The sequence below is a fragment of the Erithacus rubecula genome (genome assembly GCF_903797595.1).
Source record: "Erithacus rubecula genome assembly, chromosome: 2".
NCBI classification, from domain to species: domain Eukaryota; kingdom Metazoa; phylum Chordata; class Aves; order Passeriformes; family Muscicapidae; genus Erithacus; species Erithacus rubecula.
In genome coordinates this window covers 86,194,675-86,207,220 of record NC_136685.1, presented here as the reverse complement: position 1 = coordinate 86,207,220, position 12,546 = coordinate 86,194,675, and the positions used below count along the sequence as shown (strand labels likewise).

At 38.0% G+C, this 12,546-nt stretch overlaps 1 protein-coding gene across 2 annotated transcripts in view; it reads left to right on the top strand.

Moving 5' to 3' along the window:
- Positions 1–12,546, top strand: part of MTA3 (metastasis associated 1 family member 3) — a 134,093-nt gene that overhangs the window by 116,276 nt on the left and 5,271 nt on the right. The window contains exon 19 of one of the 2 annotated variants that reach the window (XM_079298590.1): positions 1,243–1,270. The exons of the other annotated variant lie outside the window; for it this stretch is intronic. Within the exon in view, the coding sequence (XP_079154716.1) occupies positions 1,243–1,270 (28 nt within the window). The remainder of the gene's footprint in view (positions 1–1,242; positions 1,271–12,546) is intronic. 2 annotated transcript variants of the gene reach the window in all.

Genomic DNA, 12,546 nt, shown 5'->3' with positions numbered 1-12,546 from the left:
GGGCTGCACTTTAGCACAGTGCTGAGCCCACTTTAGGGAAGAGACAGAGTTTTTCCATCTGTCTACATATTAGTGCCTTGAAAGGATCACCCCCATGAATTTTGCTCTGTGTAAATGTGGATGTCCTTCTGAATACTGTCAGCATGCTCAGTGAATTTTGACTATGAATAGAGAAATTCTGCTATTTCATCTCTAGTGACAAGCTGTACTCTCCATTCCAAACCCCCCTGATTCCTGTGAGACCAGCTCCCATGGGATTTCCCTGCCTCTGTTCAGTCACAGGCTCACAGCAGGGACAAATCTATGCAAAAACCACGGGGCAGTTCAAGGACACTTACATCATAATTTTATGTTGACCTTTACTGGATTTAATATTTTTGTATTTTTCTTTTTTTTTTTGTATCCTTTTTGAATGAAAAAGCAATTCTCATTCCCTACCGTGAAATAACTTGCTCAAGATTTTATTCTAGAGTGCAAGTCTGTTTACACAATTCATTGGAAAAATCACTCTTTAAAGAGCCTCATGTTGATCACTGCTCACCAAAAGAGTGTCCTTACTTTTTAAACATATCCTTAGATATTAGTTGCTAGAATTCTCCTAACACCACATTCATGCTTTAGGATAAGCCAGAAGTTCCCTAACCATAAAAGCATTTTGTTAATTTCTTTGCTACAAGGAAGTTTTTGTGTGATGTGGATTCTATTGTAGGCCCAATAGGTCAACAGAGAAAACTACCATGTTGCAAGGAACAAATGCTTTATACAGAATTGCTATTCTGGGAGTTAATAATTGAAAAAAATTGAACAGTTCATACTATGGTCTTCAGAACCTTAGTAAAATGTAATATATTGGCTTAATATCTTGAGTTATATAAACATAATCTTTGAGTAAAATTAACAATATTACTGCTGAACCATTGGATGTCAAGGGGAATATATCTGTTGATTAAAACTTTTCTTACCAATTCTAGGTATGCAGTGTGCCTCTATTTCCTATACACACGCTCTGTCCCTAACAGAGTGCATGTGCATGCCAATGATCAGACTTGTGTAGGGACAGCTAAAACACTGGCTGGTAAATGAATTATTTTTTTTTCCCCAGCATTTGCATTGTAAGAAATGTGTGGAAATGTTTAGCTGAGTGTTTTAGCAGCGGATTCTATGTGCTTTCCCTTCATGGGCCAAAAAGCATATTTGCATATAGATCTGCAGTTGAATGACTCAATGCTTGTTTCCTTTCAGTGCTGAAGCAGTTAGAAACCTTCTCACGGTAAGTGCAACTCCATTGGGAATGAGTTAACTGCAACTGCTAAAATTAGAATGTGATCTTTAGCTGCTACCAGCAGACATGGCTTCCTTTTTGTGCTGATGAAATGATTGGAGAGGCATCCCTGTGGCAGCATTATACAGGCAATTTTCTTATCCCTCACTTCATGTCCTGTCTCCAAAAGGAAAAATCTTCCCTTGATTTGTTGAGGTGCTATGTAAGGATATCACAATTGCTGTGATAATTACCTGGTACCACTCATTTTTATTTATGCATGTATCATAGCACACACAAAAAAAAAGCTTAAAATCCAAAGTTGCATGTGGAGAAAGAAGAGAATGTGAGGCTGACAAGCAGCTTGTGCAGAATGTTGAGCCTTGCTGTGCTGTCAGTGGTCTGCTTCTCTTGCAGAAGTGGGGGAGAGCCACGCTAGTGCTCACGGCCCTTGGTGCTGCTGCACGTGCTCTGCCCTCTCTGCAGTGCAGCTTCATCCTGGAAACCCAACCTGTGCCTCAGAACACAAACTGAGAACCTGCCAGAGCCAAAGCTGAGTTCAGAGCTGTGGGTGCCCTGCCCTGCCCCCTCTCCCTGTGTGCTTTAATCCAGGCTTAGGCGAGGTCACGCACAGCGCTTGAGTTGCAGCACGCTGCTGGGAGAAAGGGAAAACTGGAGGAGTGAGGCTTGGCTGCTGGGCTCTGATACACGGTGCAGGGCTACATCTGAGCCAGAGCTCCACTGCTGCTCCTTCTTCCTCCTCACAATTCCTATACACAAATGTCCATGGGTATGTTTGCTCCTTCTTTTCCAGTTGGCCCCAACTCTGCAAAAAATTTGTGCGCCAAAACAAAAAAGGTGTTTTTTTTGACATCTGTTTTTCATGAGGCACTTTGATTTGAATTGAGATCCTGGTTTTGAATTAGCACACTTGGCTCCTGGGCATAGTGTATTTTCATTGCTTGCCTGCCTGGCACCATGGCCTTTAGACCCCAGTCCTGTGACCAGCTGCAAGAAGATACCTGGCTGCACTCAGGGAGCATCAGCTGCAAGCCTGAGAATGTGATGCACCAGCTCTCTAACAAAAATAACTCTCTCAGCCTCTGAAGATTTAATTTTCTGGCTCCTTTACTTCTGTTTTATTATATAGTTGTCATACATCTTGAAAAGCAGGGATTACAGAATATATCCCTTAGAATTCTCTTTAATCCCTGCTGATAGGATTGCAAATATCTTATTGATTGGCCACATCTGAGTCCAGGTGAACTGACAGCTCTCTCCAGTCACTGTGACGATACTGTGTGTGAGGAATTCAGGGAGGAATTGTCCTTGCTGCAGTCTAAGAGCCATCCTACTTGGTTAACTTCCATTCAAAGCTGTTATATGCTCATGAGAGAGCATAATAGTTCCTGTGAGATGTTATTTTGACCTTATTTTGTGTGGTCTATTTATGAATGCTGTGCAGTGCTCACATCTTATAAATCATACTTTTCTGAGCCCCAGCTGAGGTACTGTGATACAGAATCACAAGCAGCACTATAGAAACTAGATCATAATCTCTTACCATTCATTTGTCATTGAGCAGCTTTCATGGGTCTGAAGACATTTTCTTTCAGTATTTAGCTACATGAAATTTTCCCATTGGACCCTTTATAGTACCTACTAAATCAAAGTAACACTATTGTGATAAAGCAAGTGTTTTTTTTTAAAAAAAGCACGTTTATTCCATGGAACTAAAACAACTCATTTGAAGAATGTGATTTTTTTTTAAACTTAAGGCATCAGAGGTATATACAAGGAAAACAACTCTCTCAGAGCTCAGTGTAAGTTGTGCCATTGGATAGAGCTTGGAGGTTTGAAAAACACATACTGTTAGGGGGTTTGCTTTATCAGTCTTCAGAGCAAATGAAATACAATCATGCTGGTTTGGAGCTATGGATTAATCTTCTCACAGTTTAAAATGGTGCTCCAGTGGCACTGCAGTAAGGCACTTGCCCTGTTTAAAGCCTTATAGTAGTGGAAGGATGTTGCAGTGCTTGGAGCACTTGCCTGGGACTTGGGAAACCAAGATTCAGTTCCCTGCTTCCTCATATGTCAAACAGGTTCTTTTAAGTCTCTATCTCCAAGCATTTATATACCTAACTCCTCAAACACAAAATTAAGAGGGTGCCTAAGTGCTTCCTTGAAGGTTTGGAGGTGAAGGACAGGTAACTGCAGTTCTTTGCCTGAAGAATCAGATGAAGCCTTCTGGTTCTTCCAGAGTGCTACTCCACATGGAGCAGGTCAGGAGCCTTAGAGGGGATCTTGTTTCAGAGAAAACTCTTTACCTTTATCGCTAATGCAGTCTCATGGAAATGCCACCCACAGGAGTCCAGAAGCTGTTGACAGAAACTGGATGATTTGTTAGTTTCAGAACTGTCTCCACTGGTTAGCAGGTGAAAATTAATTAGCATACAGCTTTGGTGATGACCGCAGGGAGGCTGAGGCTGGGAACAGATGGTTGCAAATGACCCAGTTACTGCTGCCTGAAAAGTCACACCTTTGACTCTTGTGAAGTGATCCTGCCCTGTTGTGAGCAGAAATTCAAATATGCTGCCTCTCCAGGGGGGCTTAGATACCAAAATTTGCTTTGCAATTGCATCTTGGGTCAGAGCTTGAATGTGGTTAATTCACATGACTCAGCTAAGAAACAAAGGCACATTTAGAAGGGTCCCTCAGCCACTTGCAATTCTCCCCTGCCATTGACAAATGTTCTCTCACATTCAGACAGTAGGTGCAGAAATAGCCAGAAAATTTTATATTTAGGAAGGAAAATGCAATTTCTGAGATGAGCCTTTTTGTAAGATTTTACTGTCTTGGCAAACTTGAGAGGGAAAGAAAACCTCAAAAACATATGAAATACAGGGATGATAAATGCATTAAGGATTGTCTTAAGTATAGATGTTGGTGGAAAAGCTCCTGTATAAGCACTTGACTTTTCCAAAACCTTTGTTTACTTTGCTGGACCTTCCAGACCCAATTCAGCAAAGCCCTTAAATCCATTCCTGAGCTCAGTCCATCAGCTAGAATACATCAGATAGCCCCCAATACACCCTATATGTCTGATGTTGCATTGGGTTGCCATGCAGATTGTTTTTTAACCTGTTTTCTTATGATTCTTGACAAATTTTGAGTTCCCTGCAGTATGGTTGGCCATTTCAAAAGGGTTTTTTTCTTTTCAGAAGCTGTCTTTTGTGTTTGCACAGAGGATTTGATGTAGCTGAACCCAATCCTCTTTATTGAATGTTTTAACTGAAAGTCTTAGGGCTTAGCTTTTTGTTAGCTTGCTGCTTAGATTTTTCCTAAATCCACATACCCAGTGGGAATGTGTCATCTTGTAATATTTGGCCGTCTTCTATTGTGGGAGTTAAAACCAATTTGATTTTGAACAAGAAGAAATTTTTTCTATAAATAAGCATCTTTGTATGGGAAGCCAATTTCTCTGTCAAAGCCTTGGGAAACATACAAAGTAAAATAAAAATGCAAACTTGTCAGACCAATGTATTTAAATATGAAAAGAAAGATAGAAAACATTTATTATACAATTGCTACCTATAGCAAGGCTAGAGCAATATCAGCTTAGGGCTAAAATTAGTCCACTCTCACCATTGCTATGCATAAACCATGGCATTTGCTCACATTAGAGCTTAGATATTGATGGTTGCAATCCTAAAATACTGTGCAATATCACTGTTCAGAGATATTTTTCACTTTTCATGATATCTATGCTATGTGAGCAATAGTAACTTGTAGAAGCTGGACACAGAGTTAAGAATTATTTCATCTGAGGGCAGAGAAATACACAGCAATAATGTGCATGGAGGCAGGGAAACTGTGTGATTCCTGTGGTGAACACAGTGTTGCTAAAGTTAAATAGCAAAAAAGATTATAAAATTGTGCCATGGTGAATATGTTCAAAAATATGGTGTCAGTGATCCTCACAGACTTTAAATTCACACAGAACTGCCCACTAAATTTCATTTCTAAATTATCCTCTATCAGAGTCTTCATTTCAAATTACAGATAGAGGGTTTAGTTCTGAATTAGTCTATATTTCAGTGCACGTATTTTAAAATTCGTTCTTAATACCTTCCTTGATAGTTTGGAGTTTTTTTAAACTCATGACCCTCTGGCATAAATGTAGGTAAGGCTGTGGAAAAACAAGTGTTAGTTGGTCTCTTTTTGTGAAGATGCTTGCATAAGTAACTACACAGGCATTTTAAATATAAAATACCATGGAGAACATATTGACTGTGACTGTGAAAGTCAATCACAGAGATAACTAACAGTTCTTGTCAAACATCTAAGGAGACTTGACTGGCTGTTTTTGTAACTTCTGCTATGAGTAGAGGCTAAAACATTTACTTGACAAAATACTATTAAAGTTTTTTTCTTGTGGAGAAAACACAGATCCAAACTTTAAAATTCCGAGGTTGCCTCTTGCTTGATGTGAGACACCAGACAAGTAATTTAATCCAGCCTTTCTCTAGCTCCACCATTTTGTCTGTAAGCTTGAGTAATGTTGGTGTACACCTACTCCTTAGGATGCTGTGCAGTTTTTAATTAGCCAGTCCAACAAGCACTATGAAATACTGATGTGAAAAGTGCTGGCCATAAATAAGGAAAGCAGGATGAGTGGCAAGAAATGAACTTGAGCAGACCTTTGGTCACATAAATATTTTTTAACAATTAAAAAAGTCTTCAACATTTGACATGAAAATGACCTTAGAAATTAGCATCGAATCATTCTGTGCCAAAGCTTTCCTCTGTTGATGCCATACTACAATTTTCTAACCCATAATCTGCACTGGAACTTCTGCATGTAGAGAAATGCTGATTATGCAAGAGATTGATGGTGTGAAGCAGAGCCCCAGGGGATGGGCTTGTGAGGGAACTTGTGCTGTCCAACTGTTTCTGGTAAGACTAAGTAATTTTTACTTTTCAGCCCTTGCTTAATAGCAAATATCCAGGATGCCAAGAACCTCCTTCAAATATACCCTATTGGTACATATGTTATTTCAGGAAAAGTATATGCATTATTGATAAAAAGGAAGCATATTGTCAATCTTTTTGAGCCTCAGGTAATATTATAAACTGTAACATTGTAAAGCATAGTGTTTAGGCCAAAAGCTTCAGATAAAGCATACCCTGAAATAATCAAGCAAGGTAAGAAGACAGAAAAATACTAATATTGTAGATGTATAGTATCTCTTCTTTTTTTTCTCTATGAAAAATATAATAGGGAATTTTCTGTTATCTTGGACTTAAATAAGCATATTAATTGACACAATATTTTTGAAAAATTTCAATGCAGTATTTAATGTTGCCAGGGAAAAGGCACTTCATGCTTGTAGCCCAAGGCCAGAAACAGAAATTGTATGTTCTGTACCTTTTTGTCATCTTAGAGTCTGGGATAATGCTGGTATTGTAAATTAACATGCTAGGTGTTTGGGGAGTAGTTGAAAGCAACATTGTGTTTCACTGTTAGCCAGCTCACTCTGATGCACCTTCTCTTCAGTTTCTTGCTTGTCTCGGGAAAAAATATATGCTGCCATGTGGGTAAATTTTTCATCTCATAGTGGGTGATGTTTAATCAATATACAGAATAGCCATGCTGCTGCAGAATAAATAGATGGTTTTGAAAATTCCTCTTGGTAGAGTAGGAATTCATCCTCACCCTGCTGATATAGTTAGGAAAAATAAAGGAGTGGCTTAGAAACCTGCTGGTGTTTGTGCCTGTGAGCTGTGGAAGGCTTTCTGGCTCCCTGGATTCCCAGAGTGCTGGTGTATTGACACATCTGCAGTGATCCTGTGCTCCTTCCCAGGGAGCAGAGGTTAAGCAGCCCTTTATTGGATAAAGCAGACTTCCTGCCTTGCAGCCTCTGCAGGGGAAGGTAACTAAGGGAAGGCTAATGAATTTCAGATAAAGTGCAGAGGAGCTGTCCTGTAGCTCAGGTTACAAGTCTGTTGAAGCCTGAGCCATTGTTTTGTTTCAAGGAGTATGAATAATTTACTTCTTTACCCATTCCATCAAACTTCCTTTGCTAGGACTTTGTAGTTCTCTTCCACTCTACAGAGTTGGATATTGATGAAATGCCATGAATTCAAGGACAGGCTTTTCTCCCTTCCTTGAGGGAAGGATTGTTTGAGGAACACTGCTCCGTGCATGGCTCTGCCATCAGCAATGCTGTGTGAGATGCTGAGCTCACAAAGCTCCACCCAAAACACAGGGCAAGTCCATGTCCAATCTGTGCTGTCCATCATTCCCACCAAGCAGATCAAGGAGTTTTTACTCTTCCTACCCCTGGTAGAGCCTCTGTGCTGCTGGCTTCTGTGAGAAGTCAGCCTGGCACCTTAACTGATGTGTAATTTCAGTTGTCTCAGCAGTAGGTAGCCTCAGCCTCCTGGTGGTAAATACCCAACTCACAGATGAACCAAACTCATGAGGATAATCTCACTGCTGATTGCTGGGATCTAGATTTGTTCTTCCTGTGATGACCAGTGTATGGCAGCATCTCTTCATAATGTTTCTGAGGGGTTAAAATTTTTTTTCAGTTCCAGTATTGAAAAGTGGTGCTGAGAGCAGGACTTTGTTTCTTTCATTTCTTTCATTCCTTCTCTCCATTTTAGAATATTAATGAAGTATTTTCAGGGGAAATGAAAATATGGAAAAATCTGAACTGGTTGATTATTCCAAAAGCCATGACAGTTGTTTGCAGTTAAAGTGGATAAAAATAATTTCAATCGTAGATATTTCAGTAGTAGAATGACTTGTTGTTCTAGGCACTCTGGAAATGCACATAAAGAGATGGTATCTGCTCCAAGGTGATTTTGATTTAAATCAGCAGTAGGTAGAAAGAGACAGAGGTGGCCATACAATAGGTTAGGCATGACACAGTCATAGAAGTCTGTGCTCTCACCCTTGACCTGGATTTTTCCCCCAGTAAAGAAATTGCTAAAAGCCCATTACTAATGGCTTTCTATATATACTTAGTAGCTACAAGCTGTTGCTTTGATACACAAGGAGATGCAGTAGTTGAAAAATTGCTTTACCTTAAGCTGCTTAGGAAGATCTGGCACTGTAATTTGTAATTGGTGTGTCTAAAAGTTATTGTTCATAGAGAAAAGACTTGCTCCATAAATATTGATAAAATATTGGAAGATAAACACTAGCAAAGGAAAACATTTCCTTCCTAGGAGGAGAAAAATAAGATAAGCTCTTAAAACATTTAAATAATGTTGGAGTGTCTACAGCAGCACATCTTTAATCTCCTAAAGGTTATATCACTCTATCTGCCATCTGTATGGGTTTTATAATGCAACTATGTGGCTCATGGCAACAGCTTTCCAATAGTCCCATGCTTATTAAAGTCTTCCATATTGTTTTTATAAATTAACGTTTCCTGAGGCCCTTGTTTTTCAAAAGTGTATCAGTGTCAACACACTTCTGCCTTCCAAAACTATTTTAAACTAGTTTCTGTCATGTTGAGGATAAGATTTTAATGCAGTATGGGAAAGCTTCATCCTGAAAGTGTTGAGGGGAAAAAGATGTCTAAAGTAGCAAGCCAAAGAGTTAAATAAAATACTTCTCATTTGCACACAGGTAGAAATGTAGGAAGTGTGTGTCTTTTAGCCAGGAACATATCAGGTTTCTAAGGATCTGTGTTACAGCTTCATCCCAGCTAAATTCTCTTTCAGCAAGAGCACTGCACATATTTTGGCCTTTCACTATGTTTAAAAGCCCGTTGAAATTAATAAAAAGCCAATCAGTTTTCTAAGATAGTACACCCTCCTGTAATTTAATCCACTGAATAGTTAAAATGTACCTCTGGATAAAAGAAGCCCTCAGAGAATTAACTGATAATTTCATCTAATAACCATCAAGGAATTATGGTTATTCTTTAAAATAATTATTTTTTTCTAAGTGGCCTTGAATTTGCACTGAAAATTTATGTTGCACAAAATTTATATTGCCCTGGAGCAGCAGCAACTTCACAAACATTTCTCTTGAATATGCTTTTTTCCTTATTTTTTAGCTTTGTTTTCTTTCTGTTTGGCTGTATGGTTATACTGATTGCAAGTTTCACACACAATTTGTGCCAGAACAGAAAATTCTGCCAGTGTTGGCAGTATGTATGTCTCTAGCATATTTATGTTGCTGTTTACACTCAGAAAATCATAGCAGAATACTTCACCCCAATGGAGAGATTATATGGAATATCAACTATGATTGTGCAGGAAATCAGTTTTCTTATTCCTAGAGGAGTTCCTTATGCTACCAGCAATTGGATAACAATACATTTCCACAGCACCAGTTCTTACATATGAAGTTGTTGCTCAAATAGCATCAGTCTGAGAAAGACTCAGGCAAAAATATCAAACTAATTTAGGGAGAGTGAGGAAAACAAAACTGTGTCCTTGAGCTTTAAACTCCATACCAGGATTGTATTAAATCATTAACGTATCTTTAGTGGAATCAGAGCACCAAAAGCAATTCTGGACCTTGGTATTTAAGAAGAGTTATGGACATCTCACAAATGCATGTGTGTTGAGGGCAATTCCTCCTCCTGTTTCTTTCAAAACAAGGTTTGTCACCTGCTGAAATATCAGCAGGCTTTTGCATGCAATTAATTTCTTTCACTTTAGAAACTTCTTCCATAACTTGTATTTATTTAATATTGATTCTTAAGTACTGTTGGCACAGCTGATAAGACCAAAGTCAGTGTAGTCATCACAACTCTCAGCCTAATGCAGAGGAGGATGCACAACAGTTTATATATAGCATAGCAACAGTTTATATCAACAAACTTAAAGCAGGCAATGCCTTCCAGCCCTACTAGAAAAGGCTTGAAAACACATTCTTGACTAACATCAGTTGGAGGTCTCTCTTTATTCTATTCAAGTTTAAAAATTGATGCTGTTTTAGTGTGGCAGAATTAGAGAAGGGAACTTTGAGTCAGCTTTTGCAAATGTAATGTTTTGCTCCCAGTTATCCTATTCCTGTGAAATCTGGACATAATAGATTATATAGGATTGTGCTTCAGCAGATGGTGAGTTACATGGAACACACTCGGATCCTGAGAAAGGGTTGGTTAATTAAAATGACTCGCCTGATTAGATTTAAGCGTGGCATAAATGCCCTATGCAGCCTAACTTATTTCCACCAATAAGGTTCCAATCTGTGTGTGAAACTTGAACAGAGCTATTAGGTCTTCATCTAGACCTTTAGTAAAACTTATGTACATTTCCATATTTCCACAAATAGGTGCCAGGGTCTTCTTTACCTTTATCTGCAGTTACCAATTGAGGTGTCATGCAGACATAAAGAATGTGTGTTATTCCTACCTTACACCAGTGCATCACATTTGACTTAAAAATGAGCACAGTGATGCCCTATTAAATATTTAGTTCATTCTCATACCTTTGGTTTCAAGAAGGCTAGAAATACAAAGGCTTTAAAATACTTTAGAGTTTGCAATGCATCATGCTTCAAGAACTAGTGCAAAAGTCAAAGAAAAAAAAACAGGGGAAATGACAATTAATCTGTCCTAACAACTGCAAAGATGTTACCAACGATACAGATATTAAAGCCATTTATTGCCATTGCCAGATAAAAGCTTTATGTAATTAAAACATATGGCTGGTATTAACTGAAAGAGGGACAGGAAATTGAGCATTAAAATTGACTCTGCCCTTAGTTCAGTGTATCTTTGGGGGAGGGCAAAGTGCTATGAGTGAAAGGGTGGCAACAACTTTACCTTTGAATATCCTGTCTTTTGTCAGCTATTATTGCAACCTGCATGTTTAAGTGTTAAAAAGACTCTGAAGGATTATAAAACCTGATAAATGCCTCTCAAAAACGCTAGACTGTATTTAGGTGCTAAATTCTTCAGTGTAAAGAGTCCAGTCCCTCCACCTTCCATAATTTTTACAGTAAAAAGAACAGTTTTGACTTTTAGAGAAATGATTGTTTAAATATAACATGTAATGTAGTAGTGGAAATTTCCATTCTTCCAGTTTTATTTCTGAAAGGCTGTATCCCAGAAAGCTAATTTCTGGAAGCATTTTCACAATCCTGTTTAAACAGAAGTGCTGAATTTCCTTTTAGGAGTGCATACCAGATTAGCTTTTTTCTAACAGAGTATATAGAGCTAGTTTCATCTATACCCAGTGAAGCTGACTCTGTTTGTGTGACTGGCTTGGTATAATAATGTGATGACCTTTTTGTTCTGCCTTTTTTTTTGTGCAGGTTTTGATGGGAATAACTATTTCTTTTACCTTACTATCCATACAAAATAATGAAAAATTGTAATCTCAAATCCTTTCCTGTCCTTACATACATTGTCAGCTACAAATTATTTCCATAAGCAGGAACCTCTTGGCAGTTTATAAAGCTACCTTGTTAAAAATTCAGAAGGGTAAACAATTATCTGACATTATTTGAACCTTGAGTTTCTCAAATGATTAATGACCACATTCCTTCTGTAAATAAATACAAAGTTTTGCAAAAAAAAAAAAAAAAAAAAAAAAAAATCATCAAAAAGGATCCAGTTCTGTAAGGTTTTGCTGAGATGATTCCCATTAGTAATCAGCGTGGGTAATAGCTATTGTCTATTCACATGAATTTATAGAACCTGGCTGTCTCATTATTTTAGACAGACACATTTCTGCCAGTCTGAGATTGCATTCTATGGTCTGGAAGGTATGCAATATCTTTGCAATCAATTTAATATATTTTTTTGGCCTAATTTAAGATCACCATATAAAGTGAATACTCAAACAGTAAGTTTTTTTTCTCAGTGGGATTGTGTGAAAAGCTGAAACATAACTTTCTGGTGATTTTTTCTGTTATGCTTAATGCTGAATGGTGCTAACTCTAATTTGATATTCCAGGTCATGAAGTTATCCTTCTTCCAAAAGGGAATACATTGCTGAACTTTTAAAATATATTAACCACAATAGATGTATTTTTCAGGCTCCCTTTAACCTCTAATAGCAGAGTACATTCTTCTGCTTTTTGATTGTGGTTTATTTTTTTTTTTTTTCTCTTATGTTCTCTTCTGTGGCCCAGTTAGTTAATGTGGAAACTTACATCCCTGGGGAACATTCAACCTGTAACTAAGTGGTAAAAAATTAGCATTTGAAATTTAATATGCAAATTTGTATTTTAGAATTCAATAGGTTTTATTAACAGCTGATCATATATTTTCAATGTCATGTGCCACCATTTTTCAGTCTCAGAGGTA